This window comes from Camelina sativa, chromosome 1, assembly GCF_030686135.1.
Source record: "Camelina sativa cultivar CO46 ecotype springtype chromosome 1, ASM3068613v1".
NCBI lineage: Eukaryota > Viridiplantae > Streptophyta > Magnoliopsida > Brassicales > Brassicaceae > Camelina > Camelina sativa.
The window spans coordinates 17842376-17864065 of NC_141880.1; the positions used below are offsets into that span (position 1 = coordinate 17842376).

General features: G+C 37.9%; 3 protein-coding genes and 1 long non-coding RNA gene across 4 annotated transcripts; 3 read left to right on the forward strand and 1 right to left on the reverse strand.

Annotated features, from left to right (window-relative positions):
* Positions 1 to 223: 223 nt before the first annotated feature.
* Positions 224 to 2123, reverse strand: LOC104699130 (syntaxin-32-like). Its single transcript, XM_087509230.1, has 5 exons — positions 1789 to 2123; positions 1268 to 1524; positions 1014 to 1177; positions 632 to 835; positions 224 to 530 (listed from the first exon to the last, which is right to left on the reverse strand). The coding sequence occupies exons 2-5, from the start codon at positions 1313 to 1315 to the stop codon at positions 371 to 373; spliced, it is 576 nt and encodes a 191-aa protein (XP_087365356.1). The 5' UTR covers positions 1316 to 1524; positions 1789 to 2123; the 3' UTR covers positions 224 to 370.
* A 640-nt stretch (positions 2124 to 2763) lies between these two features.
* On the forward strand, positions 2764 to 5208 carry LOC147950063 (meiosis-specific protein ASY2-like). The gene is made up of 5 exons (XM_087512167.1): positions 2764 to 2872; positions 2965 to 3217; positions 3308 to 3606; positions 3687 to 4438; positions 4513 to 5208. Exons 1-5 carry the CDS (start codon positions 2764 to 2766, stop codon positions 5206 to 5208), a joined length of 2109 nt encoding a protein of 702 aa, XP_087368293.1.
* An 8591-nt stretch (positions 5209 to 13799) lies between these two features.
* Positions 13800 to 14685, forward strand: LOC147950064 (uncharacterized). Its single transcript, XR_015596253.1, has 3 exons — positions 13800 to 13890; positions 14070 to 14199; positions 14386 to 14685. It is a non-coding gene; the product is annotated as an uncharacterized LOC147950064 (long non-coding RNA).
* A 2822-nt stretch (positions 14686 to 17507) lies between these two features.
* On the forward strand, positions 17508 to 18291 carry LOC104709715 (glutathione S-transferase T3-like). The gene is made up of 2 exons (XM_010426283.1): positions 17508 to 17646; positions 17738 to 18291. The coding sequence occupies exons 1-2, from the start codon at positions 17508 to 17510 to the stop codon at positions 18289 to 18291; spliced, it is 693 nt and encodes a 230-aa protein (XP_010424585.1).
* The last annotated feature ends 3399 nt before the right edge of the window (positions 18292 to 21690 follow it).

Consider the following 21690-nt stretch of genomic DNA (forward strand, 5'->3'; position numbering starts at 1 on the left):
TTGAAGTTGAAATGTTATATTTGGGAATTGATCTCTAAATTAGCTGGTTGTGTTTGAAGAACTTATTTATTTGTGGGCTTCTCCTTAAGGCTCGAAATCGTCATCAACTTGACGTTATCTTAGTTCAGAACTATCTTGATAATTGGGTAGGATTCCCCAAACAAGATCCTTGATTGGAATATGATGTGTCAATCACCCACCAAGAAGTAAAAACAAACCCATAAGCAAACCTTCTTCACACATTAGAGTCTTATAGTCTAATCAACAACATGGTTTCTTTTTTTGTTTTTTTTTCTTATAGTCTTTACATGTCAATAAGATACGACAGAAAAAAAAGAACCATGTTGAAACTCTTTTAAAATCAATATTTTTACGCCACGAAGAAGAGGAAAATCATGAGAAATGCAATGAGTACGAAGAAAATTTTCATCATCAGCCATCGGTTTGACGATATGCTGTTGAGATACCTGGCCAGTTGGCTCTGTGCTCCTTCCACATTCGCCAATGTATCTTCCATGTTTTGATCGATCCTGTACAAAACCATCAACATATTATATTATACTTCCTGTCCAAAAAATGTGTGAAATGAATCATAAAACAGTTTGGTGTTTCCCTCATGAGGAAGACGAACCTGATAGCAATCTCCCCTTGCTGAGAAACCATGGTTGCTAGTTGTGTGAAGATACTGCCTAGCTCGTGGATTGTTGATTCGACGTTGTGTAGAGCTTCAGCACGGCTCTGCATATATTTGTCCTGCAATGGGACCATCTGTTGCTGCTGCTGTTGTTGTTGACTCTGTTGCAACAATGGTGAAGATTCGGCCTCTCCCTGCTTCCTGTAAATGTAGAGATTATAAACGGTCTCGAGTTCTTGACAAGCCAAACTCTAAAATGAGCAACGACAGACATGGTACAACTAATATTCTAGTAAATATATAGCAACTTTCTTGACTCCCATTAGACAAAATTCTTAGCCAGATTTCAAGAGGTAATATTAGGTTAATAGTACTTTACCACGGGACTAACTGAGATGACGATGAAGAAGCCCCATTTTCCCATGGAAGAGGAGCAGATTTACTAGCAGCAGCCAAAGGGCGCTGGCGAACGAATGGGTTTGTTGATTCTTTTGAAGCGTTTGAAGAGAAGGGTTGCCTTCGATTTTCATGGATCTTCATGTTCTGCAACACCATACAAGTAAATAATAGCTCAGTCTAGCATCATTACACTAGCAATAAGGTGTAAGAAATCCAAGGAAACAAAGAGAGAACCTCGGTGCTCATGGTAAGAACATCCTTAAACTCTTTGGTAGTATCCATCAGACGATTCTTTAGATCGTCAACAACAGTTGCTGCGAAGTTAGCTTTGTCCCTATCTCTAGAGCTGTTCCCTTCATCATTCTGAGAGTTTCAAAACACTTGAAGGTCGACCATAGCAGTATTTAGAGCAGAGACCTCTTGATTAAAGACTACTGCAAGCTCTTGCATCTCCCGAGTCGGATCATCAAATACTGATGTCTTCTTTGCAACTGATTAGTAACAAAATAACAAAATTATTCTGAAGTATTCTTGAGAAATTCACACAACATTCCTACTAGCCATGGTGGTCTCAATCTAGCTTTTGCTACCATAGTCTAAGCAAAGTCATATCTGCTGCTACGATTCAGATCAGCTATATATATATTCGTTTCAAAGGACCATTTCTACCTAACACCTTAAGCTAAAGCCATACACGAAGATTAACTTATTCAGATTCACAAGATCTTACTCTAAAATCAAAATGAACAACTTACGTTTCGTAAGCTTCACCACTTTCTGAGACGTCTGATAAATACCCAGACTAATCTGACCAGCTCTCTTGTTGAACTCAGATCGGTTATTCAGATCCTCTCTTCTCACACCATACGGTGCATTATTCGCCGCCGGGGCAATCGATCCCCTCAGGCTCTTGTAGAAACTAGGTTTCCACAATGAATTTGTTTAAGGAAGGAAACAAATTCAATAGAGTTATCTCTCTAGAAAATAGATCTAAGCCCTCGGATTGAAAGTAAAGAAGTAGAACTCAAAGGAATTAGGGTTTATTACTCTGAACAAGAGGAGAACTCGATTATTGTATTTTATTCTGGATGCCTTACAATGGAGAAGTCTCTCCTTCTTTATACATGTTCTAAGATTACAATATATTAACTTTCCTTATCCGACGAAGTGAGTTATGGAAAACTGCCTCATTGCTTCAGTCGGCCGCCGTGCCGAAGTGGAAGTCGGCTCCTTCTTCTTCAAGGCTACACTTTGGCCGACCTGACTTCTTGTTGACCTAATCGAGCCGTTAACCGGGAAACCGGTTAAGTAATCAATTAGTATTTCTGGTTTAGCTCGGTATGTCGGGGGTGCTGAATCCCGCACCAACAATTAGTCCCCCCCCAGTTCTGAATATTCGAGATTCAATTCGAATGTTTCGAACTATGGGAAGAGAATATCCGATCTAATCCATGAAAACTTAATTGATTTTACCCGGATTCTCGCGTCATTTCGCCGCGAATTGTTCGAACGACACGTGTCATTTGCATCACATCAGCTAGCCCGGAATTCGAAGAGTCGCATAGGTCATAATTGCTCTGCGTAGGGTTGCCACCCGCTCGACTCTATAAATACGCCTCCCCTTTCGTCATTTCTCATTTTCTGTCAACAACGAAAGGTAATCTGCTCCGATCTCTCTCCTATTTATTTTGTTAGTTCCGATTTTCTTCCGCACTCTCCGAACTCAGAATATGGAAAGCACATCAGAACCCATCTCTTCGCCAGAAGTCGAGGGCGAACAGCTAATTCGTCGATCTTCCAGGCGGAAAACTCTCGACCCAGAGCGTACCACGCAGATCGGTGAGTCGAGTAGATCGGCTTCCGAAGTCCCACCACACCTTGTTCGCTGTTCAGAGGAACTTCATCTTCACAAGTATTGTCGTTGCCATCAGTTCGTCCTGAAGAGGAAAGCACCGAACTGACTCAAGGCGTACTGTCACAAGAAGAAGATCGGTTTGTTCCCTTAGGACTCTTGATCGAGGATATCGATCCCTTGTTTGACCATAAAGGACAGATTGGTGGCGAAAAGAGTTTGAGTTCGTCCAAAACCATGAATGACATGCTGAACTCATGTGGTTTATTCAACAGCAAAGTCACAATTCTGATTCCTCGAGAGGATCAACGCCCTTGGAACCCTCCGGAAGGGTATATATGTCTATAGGAATGTTATTTTACCGAATGTCGCCTCTTATTCCCAATCCCTGCGTTGATATCGCTCTACGCCCAAAGACGCAGGATAGCGATCTGCCAGTTCGTCCCCGGAGCTATTTGTAACTTTATGGCTGCCCTCACTGTAGCAGCCGAAGTCGGGGTCAATATTGGAGTTCAATGTTTTGAACAACTATCCAATTTTAAGTTATCAAAGAGTCTACACCGCTGGGAAGTGAATATGAGGCCGGCGCACAATTTCCTTATCGGTAAAAGAGTGAGCAATTTCAAGAAGTGGATGAACGACTACTTCTACGTCCGCGTCGATCAGTACTCACTCGCTAACCCATTGGGTTTCCATCGGAGAGTGTGGAATGAAAATCCCGGTAGACTTTATATTTTTAGCACGTTTTAATTGACTTCGGCACCTCTAACCAGTTTTAACTTTTTTGTGGCATGTTTCCAGATCGTCCATTCTGCGCGACGCGGCTAGCTCCAAACTACCATCCCGTCAGAGACGCTCTATTAACCGGAAACAATCGTCAGTGGGAGTTCATCACCCGTATCCATGTTGAAACAGCGATGGGCAAACCCAGGACGACGTTCCCAAGTTTTGCTAGGTCACTAGGACGAACTGCGGAACCTACCGGAGTACGTGTCCTTGAATCGGACAGTCTCCAGATCGTTCGCCGTGACACTCAGGCTGCCATTGAAGCTGACATCGACCCATCTCAGGGTCGAACCGAAGTCGATCCCATCCCAGACCAGACCAACGTTGACCCTACTCAGGCTTCTGGAGAAAACGTCAACACAGTCGATGTCGCGGAAGAAGATATTCTCCCTTTGGCCTTAGAGAATGCAAATCTTTCGATCGTAGAACAGGATGTCCCGCAACTTGAAGCTGGATCCAAAAGAAGGAAGAAGAAAAAGAAGCAAACCAGAGATAACCCAGTCGCCGAGCCACAGCCGGTAGTGAACCGCAAACGCTCGGTGGAAGAAGCCGGACTAGAATCTGCCGATCGATTTCGCCTGGAAAGGAGAAATGATAAAACAGATCGCTTCTCCTATCATTACTTCGGCGACTACCCTCTGGTGACCAATCGTGAAGCCTCAGGCGAGCTCATCCGAACCTTGAAGACCTCCAGTCGAATCCTTCCGTCGGCGGATGAACTTGAATTTAAACAGGCGTTCCTTGATGTCGCCGAGTGCCACCTAATGGTATGCCCTATCATTTTGTTTAATTTGCTTGAAATTTCAGCGGGCGAACTGACATATGTTCTTCGGGTTTGCAGACTGCCGCCAAGATGAACACGCTGACTCAATTATACGATAGGTGTGCCAAATCCAGTAAGAAGTCTGGATTGGAGCTCGAAAAGGTGAAAGAATGCGCAGAGCAAATCCGGATTGCCAGCGACGCCAAGGATGCGAGGATCAAAGAGCTCGAGGCGCTTGTTGCCAAAAAAGATGGTATCATTGCCAGCTCCGAGCTGAGGATTAGTGAACTGAACTCCCGAGCGCTTACTCTCGAGGAAGAGAAGAACGAACTGCAGGAATCATGCGACGGGTTAAAGGTTCAGCTCAACTTCGAAGTCAAGAGACTTCGGCGGGATCGTTGGGAGAAGGTGGAGCGAACAACAATGAAAGCGCAGACTCGACTGGATAAGGTCAAGGCCTATCTACTCGAACAGGAGAAAGTTCGTCCCCTGGAGGATCTGCTAAACCAAGCTTCCGGGATACATGAAACTGTACAATATCTGGTCGAAAATGGGGCCATCATTCCGGCGGAACGAATCAAGGAGATTGACGAGAAAAAGGCCGAAGCCGAGGAGACTGTCAAGGCGATCGATGTCCTTGATCTGAATGAAAAAGATCTCAACATGTCCCCGGATCAACTCGGCTATGGATTTCGCCCCCCCCCGGAACGACGGCTCCAGACTCCGTCCAACATCCGTTCGGTTCTAATGCCGATAGCTTTCAGGCCGATTTGAGCGGTGCCTATGATACTTAGCTGTATTTTTGTTTCCTTCTCTTCTTTTTCTTTTGTTGTCAATCCTACGGGTCTGAGTACCCTTGTAAAACATTGCCGACTTGTTCGGCCCATTTTCTCTTTAGGAACTTAATTACCGAAATTTTTCTTTTTATCATAAAAGGAAAAACTGATAAATTTGCATTCTTACCATTTTGCACGGAAAGTTGCCAATTTTGAAAAGGGGATTTTCCTCCCAATACTCGTATAAATCTATCCGGCGCTGCCTACGGATTAAACATCCCAAGAAGAACTCTCAATCAAGACAATGTCAAGCTCGGTTAGCAGCGTGGAATCCCCACTAGTTGGCAACGATGTGCCGACGTTCTCGAATGCCGAAGCTGTCGAAAGGGGGATGGCGTACTACCCGAACATCCGAGCTCCCTGGATGTTGATGTTCCGCGTCAAACCGGAACAAAGGCGCGAACTGGAAGAATTTCTTCATGAGGTGGAAGATCGCCATACGGAATATCGCGATCGTCTTGCCGCATCGGAACAAGTACAGCGAGATCTGCTACTCAAACTCGAGATGCTGGAATCTCACCCAAAGGATTGGATTAAGAATGGGTTCGACAAGATAGCTGCTTTGCCGCCATGTCTTGTTGCGTACTGCGACGAATGCCGAAGGGAATCAGATCGGAGACCGACGCACACGGACCCTGTCTTGATCGGTGACTTCATTCCCGGCAACGTTAAGCCGTTCTACATTAACCGGCGTGCAACCGGTGCCGAGCTTGCCGAGGCCGACGCCTTTTTCCGTCAGGTAGCCACTACCCTCTTTTCCTTTTTGCTTTCCTTATGAACGATCGAAATTTATCTTCTTCGTACTAACCCGTTGTTGATTTTGCGTTTGCAGATTGAGGGTACGCACCAAGAACTGACTCAAGATCTTCAGTACTTTCATATAAAGAAAGGCAGGATCGATCGACGGCTGAGGACTCTGGAGTCCGAGATCGCCCTACTCAAGGCGAAAAGGAAAAGAACTACTGACCTGCTTGATGAATCCGAACAGAAGGCCAGAGCATTGGAGACTCGTCCCGAGGAATGGGAAAAGACTGGGTTGCAACTACTATGGCCAATGCCGAAGCGACTCAAGACGAGCATTCGCGAGATTGCTGCGAATGGTGCACCAGTTTGGAATTAGGATGTTTCGTTTGATAATTTAATAAAATGCAACTGCAATATAGCAGGCGAACTTGAACCTTGCTTGTCGTAAAATCTCAATAAAACTTTTTCAGTAATAATAAGAGATTTATTTTGCTACTTTATTCTCAAAAATGTGCCAGAAGCGAGACGTCTCCCGGCTTACGTCAGGCAATTTTTATTAAGTGACGGTAGACAAAATCGATTAGAGCCTCAAAAGCAGTCTATGAATTTTAAACGAAGTGTGTTTGGTCGGAGATTGAGATACTGGGCTCGGCTTATCTCCTTTTACTTTAGTTCGGTGGCCGGAGTGCGAAAATATTCTCTGGGTTTGGCTTACCATACCGTCCGAACTAAAGGTTGAGTGCGAAATAAATACTCTGGGTTCGGCTTACCCCAACAATTAAGAGATTGGGCGCGGAATAAACGCTCTGGGTCCGGCTTATCCCAATGATTGAAAGTTCGGGTGCGAAATAATGACTCTGGGTCCGGCTTATCCCGAAAAATAGTAGGTAGTTATACCAGCTGATCACCTGGCCAGGGTGTCAACAAGGGGTGAGTTCGGTACGAACTAATAGATACTTAGTCTCTGGCCGGAGTGTGAAATTATTCTCTGGTTCGGCTTACCATACCGTCCGAACTAAAGGTTGAGTGCGAAATAAATACTCTGGGTTCGGCTTACCCCAACAATTAAGAGATTGGGCGCGGAATAAACGCTCTGGGTCCGGCTTATCCCAATGATTGAAAGTTCGGGTGCGAAATAATGACTCTGGGTCCGGCTTATCCCGAAAAATAGTAGGTAGTTATACCAGCTGATCACCTGGCCAGGGTGTCAACAAGGGGTGAGTTCGGTACGAACTAATAGATACTTAGTCCAAGTCGGGCTAAGGTATACGTATGAGTGTATAGTTTTTTTTTTTTTTTTTTTTTTTTTGAAAATTTTCCTTTTTTCCGTTCTGGAAATAATGAACGTGCTTTATTAAATGCGCTGCGCGGTCTTTGAGAATTATTCTCGGGACCTCGCGAAAATCACGCTGCACTCTGATTGGTGGATTCAGCGGCGGTTACTTCCCATAATCCTGTATAAATAGGATTGAGAGTTTGGGAGATCATTCTAACTTCCACAACTTTCCAAAATATTGAGAGAAAGAGATGGTGACTACTCGATCTGCGTGGCTAAGACGGGCTCTGGAAAGGTTAGCCGCTTCGTCGAGCGGTTCCAACCAAACCGAACCGTCGGATGACTCCTCTGCCCAAGAGGGCGTAGAGACCTTCCGAGTACGCACACCTGTCCCACCTGTTGATATGGCGGGTGTAGAAGGGAGCCTCGTGTGTCAAGAACTCCGAAGGTATCGGGCTCGCCGCTATAGGCTGGGGGCTCACCTTATGGCGAGACGTTGTAGACTGGCTGAAGTCTGTCGGCTTTACCGTTTGGACGGGACTATTCGGGTCCTGAGCGAAATAATCGCCGAAGGCTTCTTCTTGGAGAAGTGGCGTATGACCGGGCTGCTTGCCGCGCGTGCGGCGTGCCAAGAACTGGTGGCGAGTATGGAGGTGCCGGTCCTTTTTGAGGATGACTGTCAGCCCCTCGAAGATAGGTTTGCCAAGGTGCCGGTCCTTTTTCCAATACAATAATCGATCCCCACAGACGGCGCCAATTGTAGAAACTAGGTTTCCACAATGAATTTGTTTAAGGAGGGAAACAAATTCAATAGAGTTATCTATCTAGAAAATAGATCTAAGCCCTCGGATTGAAAGTAAAGAAGTAGAACTCAAAGGAATTAGTGTTTATTGCTCTGAACAAGAGGAGAACTCGATTATTGTATTTTATTCTGGATGCCTTACAATGGAGAAGTCTCTCCTTCTTTATACATGTTCTAAGATTACAATATGTTAACTTTCCTTATCGGACGAAGTGAGTTATGGAAAACTGCCTCATTGCTTCAGTCGGCCGCCATGCCGAAGTGGAAGTCGGCTGCTTCTTCTTCAAGGCTACACTTTGGCCGAACTGACTTCTTGTTGACCTAATCGAGCTCTTAACCGGTTTCCCGGTTAACTAATCAATTAGTATTTCTGGTTTAGCTCGGTATGTCGGGGGTGCTGAATCCCGCACCAACAGCTCTCCACGATTTTTGAAAAACTCGGCCGTCCGATCTCGGTACGACGATTGCTCATGCCTCACTGACATTGTTCTTCGTCCTCAGAGAAGCTTCGGATCTGGTCTCTCTCAGAAGCAAAATCGACCAGAAACGAATTTGATGGATTCAAATCGGATGATTTTGATACAGTAAAAAACTGAACCAAAACTCAAAAGGAGAAGAGCTTAAACCGATCAACGCGTTGGCGGCAATGATAATATTTCTCCTTTTTTTTGTTTGTTTGTCCATTGTGTTTCTGACATGTCAACATGTGGCCCAATACTATTATTTGTTTTAAATGCGTTACAAAATCAAATGTTTTGAAAATTTTAAAACTCGAACTGATCCGGTGGTTAGTTTGATCCGGTGGAACCTAAACCCGGCGATAAAATAACTAGATTGTGACCGTGGAGTAAGTTTTTTTTTTTTTTTGTTAATGTACTATTTTAATACTAATTTTGTTAATATACTCTTTTGTTAGTTTTAGTAAATAAACTGTGATATAATGCACAATAATTTTATTTACTATAATTTTAATTAAATCAGTTTGATTTGACATATTTTATATTGGTGTTGTTAAAACATTAAAATGAGGATTTAACCCATACCGAAATATCATATTATTGATAGTTTATTTTTTAGTATTATCAATTCAATTCTGTAATGTCATATAACCTGTCATGTAATATAACTCGTTTGTGTAATTTTCAAAATTTAATATGTTTAAATATTTATAATTTTAAACTTTTTATTAAGTTTAGATTTATTAGTTATTAATTATAAACTTCTTAAAATTTTACAATCTACTATATACAGTAAACTTACTATATATGTATGTTGAACACACACTTTTTATATTAATTGAGTAATATATGTTTTAAAAAAAATTCAAATCACAAAAATATGCAGGAAAACTATACCTTTTTTTAATTAATTTTATGTATTATATGATGATTCACTACATTTAAATTTTAAAATCAAAAAGAGAAGATAGGAGAATAGTTTTTTTTTAATTTGGAATAAATCTTCTAAATATCTTTATTAATTATAAAACATTATATTTATGGATATTTAAAATATTTTAATTGTGTTTGGTTATAAAGATATTAGAGAAAATTAATGAATATAAACATTAAATAGCATTCAATGTAAAAACTTTCCAAAATATTTTTTTGAGCAAAAACTGCTGTAAAAATACTAGTATATACATATATACTTGGTAACAACCCTCACATAGTGGGGGATAAATCTATGAAGATAAAATTAATGTTATGAGTAAAGTTATTATCGAGGATATAGAATTTGTTTGTGTAAAAATCAAATATATAACCAGTGAGATTATATTTAGATCAAACAACTATGTATCAACTAAATATATAATCCGCTCTTTCTTCAATCTATGCAAGATTTTTTATTTTGTTTAATTTTTTTGTATGTAAGAATATGTTTCACCCATGAAATATTATACCAATAGTATTAAATTAGTCAATTGCCTATAATAATGATTGTTATGATAGTTTATTTTGGAAATTTTAAATATGTGAATAGTAATCAGTTTTTTTTATTAGGTGAATAAATTCGGGTTTTGAAATTGTTTTAGATCTAATAATATTATAATAATTAAATATGTTGTAAAATAATTAAAATATATTTTAAAACTAATATGTTTGTTTTTTTGAAATTAATTGAAAATGAATATTCTTTTATCATTCAATAGCAATTATGTGTGAATATGCATAAAATGAGAGCAATAAATTCATTGATGTCTCGAGCTCTCTAACGACGACACATCAGCATTTTTTTGAAAATGCTTTTATATTAATATATAGGGGATGTTCTGAAATAAACTAGGATTTAACATGTGGTAGACCACGGGACAATTATTTAATTTTATTTATAATTATGTTTGATTTTAGCGGTATTTAATTTAGTAATAAAATTAAACAATTTTTAATTTTTAATATTTTTTATATTTAGTGATACAATTATTCTTAAAGTATTATAATTTTATCAGGATAAAACACTAAAATTATGAATTATAATTGTTTGTATAATGTATAATTAATCAGAATAATTAACTGTTTTATTTTTTTTAAATAATACTATTATTTTTTTGTTTGATATATAATTATTTGATTTAACTGATTGTTTATTTTTCAGTGTATACAGTTTAATGATTGATTTTTCTATTTTTTTTATTTTGGAACACATATAGAAAAGAAATTTACTATTAATAAGGAATTTAAGTAGAATTAATTAGTTTCTATTTAAAAATTGATTTTGTCAATTTACCATATTTTACTTATTGCTTTAGTTCAATTTTGTAGGGACTAAATTTTAAATAAGCAAAATTAAAAGGGTAGAACCCAAAATGTACTTCAAAAATTTCATTTTCGTGATATATATTATGTTCTAGATATTATAATTGGTTAAGAAATATGGTTCACGTCCGTTTCTTTGGCCATTGGCAGTTCCACGTCTTAGTGCCTTTTTCCACAAGTCTCTCGGTCGTTTCTCAACGTCTTTCTTTCTCCATCTTTATGACTTCTTTTCGAGTCCTTTTATTGCGTTTTCCTTATCTGGTCCGTACACCTTGATGCGGGTCACTACAGCCACCATCTCGCTCCATAACCCCCATATCTTTAGTGAGTTTTATTGTTACATCTCATTATGACTACTTGGTTTCATCACCAATGACTTCTCCCACCACATTCATGCATCCACTCGCGTGTCCTTAGCCGTTTTCGTCACTAGATAGAAACTCCTTTCACTTGGTCTGGTTACTCTATTTGCTCCTTTCAAATTGTTTCAATGGAACCTCACTGGTTCTTGCCACTTTGCATAGAGTTTGCTTTGCTTTCTTCTCCTCCATTATTTTTTTTTGCACCCTCTTTCTTTACTTAATAAATTCTTGCATCTGCCTAAATGCGCCACTTCGATTCTTAACCACTCCCTTTGTTTGATTTGGATTCTCCCCTTTGTTCTTATTCTTGAACTTTGTCGTAGCATTCTCTCTTTCCCAGTCTGATTGTCCCTCTCGGATCAATCGTTTCAACCTTTCCCAAATTTTGCCTAAGCAAATTTTTTTTTTATCACCATTCGCCCTTGTCTTGCCCAACCGATTCGAGTGTCCTCCTCGATCACTCTCGTGCTTTCTCTGGTTTGTCAGATCGCGCTCTTGCGGTGTTTAGGTGAATCCTCAATCAATCATGCCAACTCAAACACAAGCTCAAACATATGGTTAGTTATGCAACCTATATGCAATCTAAGCCATCATTCAAGCATTCACACATAGACAAACAATCGCACAAAGGGTTAGCAAGCAATCACACACAACAAAACCACAACAAGGCTAAAGACTTAGCACCAATTCCCTTAATATCTTATACCAAAAAGAATAAGGGTTCTGCTTGCTATCCGATTTCAATATCTAGTCCCCAAGACCTAGATAAAATATTACATACCAGAATAAGTTCTAACCTTTCCCCCAAAAAGTCTACATATAACCCTACACAGATGGCTAACAGTTGTCTAGGGTTCTCTCAGGAACTTACACATCCTAGTTACACTCACGACGTTCAGGCGGCTGGTCGGTACTTGGTTCAGCGGGTGCGATCCCAGAGGTTAAGGTCGCAGGCACTAGAGCTCCACCGTCGCTTGGTTCACTCTCTTTTGGTCTCACAGTTTGGTTCGAACAATTGTGTCCTTGATGCCCAAACGCACAACACTCCCAACATAAAACAACATCCCCCGGTCCTGGAGTGCACAACATTGCCTTCCAGAAATTGCGGACTTGATGCCCGTTCTCTTCACACGCCACACAATAGGCCGTGTTTCTCAACTGGACTCGGGAAGGATAGGTCACTCGCTTCCTAGGCTGAGCTCGGGTTCTCGACATTCCCCTCAACGGCCTCATCTCCTCATGTCTCATTGGCTCTATGACTTCATTCAAGTACTTTGTCCGTTTCTCACTCCCTTGCCCGTGTTCCAATCAGACAATCTCTTTACTCAACCTTCCCTTCTCGGCTAACTTCTCAACAAGCTCCATCATTGAGTCCCTTAGTTCATGGTTCACTCCCTCTACTTGATCACCTCTTGATTCTCGGTCAGGTACCATCTCCTGGTCTCCTCTAAGTTTGCTATCGGCGATGTCTGAATGGCTATCACTTGGTTCACATTCGGCGGTCATCTCTTGGTCCACTTCAGGTTCACCCCCGACTACTTGTTCTTGGTCCTTGGTCCTTGTTCTCATTTTCCTCTACTTTTTCTTGGTCCTCCCTTGGTTCAGTCTCAGCCATTGGTATAGGATCATTTTCCGCTTCAGCTTCGGCCATACCCTCATGCTCATCTTCTGGTTCTGTCTCGGCCACTCTCAAACGTATCATCAATTCCTTGTTATTTATCTCGACTTCGAGTAGCATCGGATCCCATCGGCCCATCCTCCTTGCCTCGTTTCTTTGGTTCTCAATCTCTTGTGCTTCCACACTCTGATCCTGCCCATCTCGAACTCGGCTTGCCCTTGGTACTGGGTCAGCCACTGACTCCTCATGATCCGGTATTGGTACTGGTACCGCCACTGACACCTTTGTTAGTATTTCTAGGATCAAATATGTTACAATCCAATGTATTTGACTAATTATAAGAGTTATAGTTGGATTAGAAGTGTTTAGACAACATTTATACCCATTTCGTCCAAAACAAACTAAAACAGAAAAATTAGGCTAAAACCGACAAAACTTGGCTTAGAAGTAGGAACAACTTTTTTAGTATTTCTAGGATCAAAATATGTTACAATCCAATGTATTTGACTGAGTGTTTAGACAACACTTATACCTGTTTTGTTCAAAACGTGCTAAAACCGAGAAAACAGGCTAAAACCGACAAAACTTAGCTTATAAGCAGTAAACAGCTTTGTTAATGTTTCTAGGGTCAATACATCTTACAATCAAATGTAATTGACTAATTATAAATGTTATAGTTGAATTAGGCTATCATTGAAAAATGCATTATGCATGAGTATTAATTTTCCATTTACATGTGTTTATGAAATCCATATATATATATAAATTTAAAATTGATTTTTTTAGATATAAGCAAGACACCATAAATGTAAACAATATTTTAAGCATAAATATAAAGAAATGATGACACCCTTTGACCAAATATATAGTCAAAATAACCAAATAATACTAAAAAATATATATTTGTAATGGAAACTCATTACATATTCTTCTATATAGAAGATTTTCGATATAATGTATATTTATGTGTATACACATCTAAATTATATATATATATATATACACACACAAAACCAAAAACACAATTCTCAATTCATCTACCCATATATCAAAAGCTAAAAGGTAAATGAAACCAAAATATGTTAAATTTCGTAAAAAAAAATCTTACCCTTTTTATGAAGAGGAAAACAAGTTTTTATCGTTCCAGGAAAACATTTTTGAGCAATCCATAAGTTTTTTTTTGTGGTAAAATGGTATATCCCGAACTTCTTTTTACATTGTTTACAATTTTTATTATGCAGATATTATTCTCCCTCGAGACTTGTTGGTATCCTCTAGAAACAAAACTAATGGCAGTCATAAATTTGTCATCTCTTCTATTACACTCGTTGTTCATGATCTCTGCTCTCATCCTTAAGCCCATGATTTCTGGTAAACACATTTATTTGTCAATGTTTATATTTTTTGTTTTTTGTTTTTTCAAAATTCGACATTTTTCACTTGGTAAATCTTCAAATTCATTACTTACAAAAGGTGTTTAAATTCCCGATTTAAATATTATTTATATTATTAAATTAATGAAAATATTACTAATGTATATGTTTATACATCAAATAGGCCAAACATGTCCTCTGATGGATAAAACATGTATGCTAGAGGAAAGGTGGATAGGCGCATCGAAATGCAATGCATCATGTAAATCTTTGGGTGGAAAATGGAAAGAAGGATATTGTAGGCAATTTGTTGGTATTGATTATTGTTGCTGCAAACACCATTTGAAATCTCTACATTCTCCCATGTCTAGTCCTCCTAATACTAATTAACTTATAACTTAATGTGCACTCTCAAAACTATATGAATAAAATATATCTAAATTAGACATATTTCATCATTTTATGCAAGCCTTTATGTAAATAAATTTATTCGTCCACTATCTAATGTACGACTCTTCATGAAGCACATCATCAAATTCGTTAATTAACTTCCATTTAGGCAGTGTTTGAAATGGCTCATAAGTAGTGAACAGTACCTTTAATGTGTAAGAAACACAATTATTTTTCCATTTACTAAAAACAAAATAATGTATGTTGTTAATCTTTAAGAGAAAAAAATAGATATTGATTTCACTGATATTTTGCATGTGAGAATCTCCTCATATATGAGGGATTACATAGACAATTTATCTTTATTTTCTCAGTATTAAATTAATTATTTTATTTAATAAAATTATAAATCATATCAGTTATAATTTTTTTAATATTATTATTGTAGTCATTCAAAATATGAAATTTTATCCTTATTAACAAACTTATAGAGAATTCAGTAAATAATCTAATATATTAAAGAAAAAGTCAAGAGTACTCGCATTCACACCTCACATTCAGAGATTATCCCTCTACCCTTAAACTTAAATTTTCTATTTTTCAAGACATAAGTAGGACACCATAAATGTACACAATATTTCAAGCAGAAATGTCAAGAAATGATGATACTTTTTGACCAAATATATAGTCAAAATGAATTAATGAGAATTAAGATAAGCGTTCTTAGATATTCAAATTATCTTTAATGATATTAAAATAAATATTTTTTACCAGTAATTACCCAAATCTGATTCTTATTAACAAATTTATAGATAATTTAAAAATAATATAAAATAGGTTATACGGGGAAATTGGCCACGACTTCGAGGGATTTTCATTCAATCCTCGATACTAAAGCATCTTATAAATTTATTATGATCACTTAACAATAATTTATTATTTTTAATATAATTTATAAATAAAATTTAAAAATTTTAGATATTAAATATAAAAGTATTACACTTAAAATATAACAATTAGTTATAGAATTTCTAATAAGTATCTGTGATGTTTTTGGTAAGAATTCATCTTGATTCTCTCTCATTTTTTTCTACCAATCTAAATTCACATTTCATTGTGAAACTCTTTTCTAGGGAGAGCCTAACAAGAGCCTTAGGTTACCTCCAACGGGGGTTCTAAGTGAGGTTCTAGTAGAGAAGAAAAATAAAAAATCAGATAAAACAAAAAAAATATAAGAGAGCCTCTTATTTCGCATACTCGTTTATAGAATAAGAGCTCATACGTGTCACATATTCGTTGGCCGAACAAAAAAAATAGAAGAAGGAAAAAAATTTATGCGACGATCAAAATTTTCTTTCTTTCCTCTCTCTCTTTCTCTTTCTCTCTCAATAGAAGTCCAGAATTGACAAAGGAAAGGAATCAAACACTACGGAATCAGAGGAGATTGGGGTCGGAGGAGATCCGAAGCGGAGGAGATTGAATCTAGGGAGGCCAATCGGAGGATATTGAATCGACTCCGAAATTGATTGGTTTGATATTTGAGTTTGAGTTAATTCATTCAGATGAGGTCGAAGCAATTTGAACCAGAGGGTACGTTTCTCCGTTTAGTAGTATGAATTCGCGATTAGTTAAACGGATTAGGGTTGTTTGGATTTTGTTCTCAAATTAGGGTTTAGGGTTGGTTGCTTGAAATTTTAGGGTTCTTGCTTGTTCATGCGTAGAGTTTGAAATCGGTAACAAGTAGGGTTTAGTGAGAAACTGATCTTGCGGTTTTTTGATATATGTGATTGCTGATTTGTGTTGTTTTAATCCTAGGATCAAGTCGTTTCTTATGTCAAATATTTTAGTCAATTCACATCAGAGCAATTCCCAGATGATATTGCTAATGTACTCTATTTGTGTGATGATGATGGTTTAATTAGTTTAAGATTATTTTATCAGTAGTGACGTTTTGATTGATTTGTAAATGTATATATGTATCAGTTGGTCCGGCATCAGAGTCCATCAGATGAGAAGCCTTGAAGCCATTCATGCCTTGAATGTTTGATCAGATTCATGCCTTGAAGCCATTCAAAGTTTCCGCTGATCTTTTGGTAGAGAAAGATAAATAACCTTCATTATATGATAGTTGCTACACTGAAAACTGACAAGGTATGTTTCTCTTACTCTGAATCTTCGCATGTTTTCTTTTTCTTAGACAATGTTCCATCTGTTTTGACATGTCACTTTCTTCTAGGTGCGTTTTGTCACTTTCTTGAAGATACATAACACAAGGAGCCAAGTGAAGAGCCTCCAGCTGATGTTTGTTCTGTTGACTGTTGGACTCGAGGGAAGAGGCTGCTTGCAGAGCAAAATTCAAAGGCTAAGGTTTGATTTTTTCCCTCTGTTTTTACAGGTTTTTATTTGTTTATGTTTTTGTTTACAATTTTTTTTTTGTTCCGTTTACAATTTTTGTCGTTTAATTGACATGTCTCTCGATTGAAGTCTTCATATGATCTTAGTCTTCATATGATCATTTCTCTTTTTTGTTTTTCTTGGGTTATTAATTTATATTGTATTAGTGTAGGTAAGTGTCGAATCAGTCATTGATGAATGCTTGTTGTTTGTTGGTTGTGATAAATACGGTTAGTACTTGATTAGGGTCTAGGGAGGTCGATATCAGACTTATTGTGTGATGGTTTAGGGTTTGTTGGTTGTTATAAGTGATAAATGTGTGGTTGTTGTAGTTTAGGTAAAAACTTAAATTTGAAAAATTAAACCCACTAGTTTAAAAAGTAAACTAGTCATAAACATTTTAAATAAAAGGGGAACACTTGATAGTGAAACAAAAAACACAAAACATTAATCGGCTAGCACAAAATACAAAACATTAACCCTTCCTTCTCCTTCTAACACACACACACATAGAAGTAAGCTATGGATTCAGATGATGTGATGCTTGTCAGCGCTTGGCTAAACACGAGCAAGGATCCTATAACTTCAAAAGAGCAAAGACGTGGAGCATTTTGGGGAAGGATTGCGGATTACGTTGCCAAATGTCCGAATGTTCTAGCCTGTAGGTTGACCAAAGAGAGAGTCAAGTCACTGTAAGCAGCGGTGGGGTAAGATCAACGACATTGTGTGCAAGTTCGTTGGATGCTATGAAGCGACAAGGGAGAAATCTAGTGGGCAGAATGAAGATGAAATTATGAAGCTAGCACACCAGATCTTCTTCAATGATCACAACATTAAATTCACCTTGGATCATGCTTGGCGAGAGCTTAGATATGATCAGAAGTGGTGTGCGTCCACATCTCCTAAAGGGACTAGAGTGAAAAGGACACGAGTGTGTGAGGATGGTTCTGCACATCCTTCAAGCTCTCAAGCTCCCATTGATGTCGAGGATGAACCAATGATGCATTGTCCTACTGGTGTTAAGGCTGTAAAGGTGTTGAGAGGAAAGGCTAAGAAGAACATCAACACTAAAGCGCATGTAGAGGGAGATGCTAAAGCTTTGTTGGAGTTTCAGATGCAAGAGGTTGAGAGGATGTATGAGATGAAGAAAAAAGATTTTGCTTTGAAAGAGATGAAGTTCGCTATGAAAGAGAAGCATAACAAGCATGTGATGCTTGAAAATCTAATTGCAAACAAAGATTCACTTACTGAATCGGAAAAAGCTTTAAAGGAACAATTTTTTGATAACATGTTGTCATCAGTTTGAATCGGTTTGGTGTTTAAAGTTTTGTTGAAAAAACTCACTTCCTTGTAATCAGTTTCTTTGATGGTTGTCTTATGTACTAGTAATATGTAATCGGTTTGATGTGACTTTGATGGTTAGCATGTACTCGGTCTTATGTAATCGTGAAGTCTTGTATTAGGTTCCTTATTTGGTTTTACTAATGTACTCGGTTTTAGTTTGTTCTCTTATGTAATTGGCTTCAGTTCGCTATGTTATGTAATTGGCTTCTCTTGTGTTTTCGGTTTGGTGATATGTTCTGTTCTCTTGTGTTTTTGGTTTGTTGAATAAATTGTTTGGTGTTGTGTTTACGGTTTAGGATAAAGGACAATGATGGTGCTTGTTGATCTAGACCACACACAACAGTCTCCACACAAGAGTCTCCACACACAAGCGTCTGCCATGAGCTTCACCACACAAAAGTCTCCCGTGAGCAAATAGCTTTTGTTAAAGCTGTCGAATCCTTATTTGTCAATTAAATTTTTGTTATATTTTTGCAATAATGGAACAAGAGCATAGTTTTTACCACATCTATTTTCAGAAGTACACTTCTTTTGTTTTTTTTTGACACACACCACAAGTTTGTAACAAGTACAGGTTTTGTTTTTTATCTCACCATACCACAAACTTTGTTACGATTGAACACACATATTTTTCCTTGTACAAGTCTACAAAATGAAGAGATGGACTTATCAAACACTCACCAATTCACAAACTTATTAAACACTCTCTATATTATCAAACACTCACCAATTCACAAACTTATCAAACACTCTCTATCTTTTCTTTCACTTTTCTCCTAAAATGGCATCTTCTTCTCACAATAATTTTGATGACACCATTGATAAATGCTTAAATCAAGTTTGTGACCAAATTTCCAATCAATTTTGACCATCTCTTCTCACTCCATCTGTTCAACATCAACAAACACCCAAACCAAAGAAGAAGCAAACTTACATTGAAATAAATCGTGAAGTCGGCCATGCCCACTTGTGGAACGATTATTTCAGTGAAGATGGAACATACACTCCCAAAAAATGTTGATGCCAAATTAGAATGAACAAGCCCTTGTTCATGCGTATCGTTGAGCGACTAGGAAATGAAATTCCATTCTTTCAACAACGAAGATATAATACAGGAAGGTTGGGGCTTTCAGCACTACAAAAGTGTACAACAGCAATTCGTATGATGGCATATGGTTCGACAGCTGATGCGGTTGACGAATACCTCCGACTTGCTGAAACCATAGCGTTCTCATGCTTAGGGTATTTTGTTGAAGCAATCATGATTTTTTTTGGAGATGAGTACTTACAAAGACTCACACCAGAAGATCATCAATGACTTCTCGATATTGGAGAGATATGCGGGTTTCCAGGGATGATAGGAAGCATCGATTATATGCATTGGGAGTGGAAAAATTGTCCAACCGCATGGAAATGTCAATATACACATGGTTCTGGCAAGCCAACAATCGTTTTAGAGGTTGTAGCATCATAAGATCTCTGGATCTGGCATGCTTTTTTTGGACCTTCGGGTACATTAAACGATATAAATATACTTGAGCGCTCTCCCGTTTTTGATGATATTTTAAACGGTCGAGCTCCGAATGTTAAATACATTGTCAACGGACACCAATACAAGTTGGCTTACTATCTCACGGATGGTATTTATCCAAAATGGTCTACTTTTATCCAATCTATTCCACTTCCGCAAACTCCAAAAGACTCTTTATTTGCTACACATCAAGAAGTTGTACGTAAAGATGTCGAGCGTGCTTTTGAAGTTTCGCAGGCTCGATTTGCTATAGTCAAAAATCCTACTCTTCTTTGGGATAAGATAAAAATTGGAAATATAATGATAGTGTGTATCATACTGCACAATATGATAGTAGAAGACGAACGAGATGGGTACACTCAGTTTGATCCATCCGAATTCACACACATGGAGTCCAACCGAACTTCAGAAGTGGACTTTACCTTACCAACAACCAGGCCTTCATGTGTCTCCACTATGATGAACATTCGTTTGAGTGTTCGTGATCGATAAAAACATAAATGGTTGCAAGATGATTTGGTTGAGAATATTTGGGTAAAATTTGGAGAAAAGAATTAATCATTTTCCTTTTTTATGAATTGTACTTCTATTTTATTATGTTTTAATGTTTTCTATGCTTAAAATTTTTTGAAATGCAATAATTTTATAAACATATATCTCAAATGCAATAATTTCATATTCTAGTTTAAAATTTTTTATTTTCAAAAAAAAAAAAAAAATCAAATTAATAGACTCAAAATTAAAACCCACCATTGGAGGGGAAAATTTTAATTAAAATTCTCAAAGTTCTTATTCTACTAAAAATACATAATATATTAATTGAAAATTTGAAGAAGCTCAAAAATATAACCCCCAATTGGGGTTTCCCTTACAACTTACATGGGTAAAAAATATAGAGAGTCACCAAATGCTATTTGCATAACTAACTGTAGAACCTAGACAAAGAAACAACAAACGAAATAGCTATTACTACAAAGTAAAAGGATAAAGGATTATAACAACCCAAGAGATAGAGAGAGTGTCCTCTCGACAGAAGACTAACTGGTCCAGCAAAAGGGTAACCTTTGACAAGCCTCCAATTGCTTTTTAATGTAATAGCTCTTTTAACCTGAGAAGGATATCACCTAGGTATATTAAGACTTAAAAAGAAAGTCTGAGAAGGATATCACCTAGGTAGTATATATCTCGAGCCAAGAAAATAATATCCCAGTTAAGCTAGGTCTTCATGTTGGCGAATTAGATTATTCGTAACTTCATACCATACATTGATAGAAAAGGGTCACACAAACAATAAATGATCTCGTGTCTCATCCTTTTCACCACACAACACACAAAGCTGATCATGTCCCCACAACCATGGTTGTGGGAAATTCATGGAAAGTAGATGGCTTCCTGATTACTAGCATTCATCTTGGATCTTCCCTCTTCAAGGATTGGGAGTATTTACACTTAAGAGACAAGTTGGGAATAGCAAGAGCTATCAAATTCTTGTGGGAAATTCATGGAAAGTAGATGGCTTCCTGATTACTAGCATTCATCTTGGATCTTCCCTCTTCAAGGATTGGGAGTATTTACACTTAAGAGACAAGTTGGGAATAGCAAGAGCTATCAAATTCTGAGAAGATTGTGGAATGCTACGATTTATAGCAGCGACTATACAACAATCCCCCCAAATGGTTAGGCATATCAAAAAGACTATGAGATGCAGCATTTGAACGAGTGTATGTAATACTTTAGATGAACAAAGCACTAGTTCAAGACTAGAGTAATGGGTTAGCTATGTCGGTTGACAACATGGAAGGATCCCGAAGCGGTAGAATTTGAAAAGGT

What these genes read in the sequence shown, in the direction of transcription:
- LOC104699130 (XM_087509230.1), bottom strand. Translation starts at nt 1,315, where the DNA reads ATGGATACTACCAAAGAGTTTAAGGATGTTCTTACCATGAGCACCGAG. An exon ending in TTCTTACCATGAGCACCGAG is followed by an intron (nt 1,178 to 1,267) that starts GTTCTCTCTTTG and finishes ATGGTGTTGCAG; the next exon opens with AACATGAAGATCCATGAAAA. An exon ending in TCATCTCAGTTAGTCCCGTG is followed by an intron (nt 836 to 1,013) that starts GTAAAGTACTAT and finishes CTACATTTACAG; the next exon opens with GAAGCAGGGAGAGGCCGAAT.
- LOC147950063 (XM_087512167.1), top strand. Translation starts at nt 2,764, where the DNA reads ATGGAAAGCACATCAGAACCCATCTCTTCGCCAGAAGTCGAGGGCGAA. An exon ending in CCTTGGAACCCTCCGGAAGG is followed by an intron (nt 3,218 to 3,307) that starts GTATATATGTCT and finishes CCAAAGACGCAG; the next exon opens with GATAGCGATCTGCCAGTTCG. An exon ending in AGTGTGGAATGAAAATCCCG is followed by an intron (nt 3,607 to 3,686) that starts GTAGACTTTATA and finishes GCATGTTTCCAG; the next exon opens with ATCGTCCATTCTGCGCGACG.
- LOC104709715 (XM_010426283.1), top strand. Translation starts at nt 17,508, where the DNA reads ATGGATTCAGATGATGTGATGCTTGTCAGCGCTTGGCTAAACACGAGC. An exon ending in ATGTCCGAATGTTCTAGCCT is followed by an intron (nt 17,647 to 17,737) that starts GTAGGTTGACCA and finishes GATGCTATGAAG; the next exon opens with CGACAAGGGAGAAATCTAGT.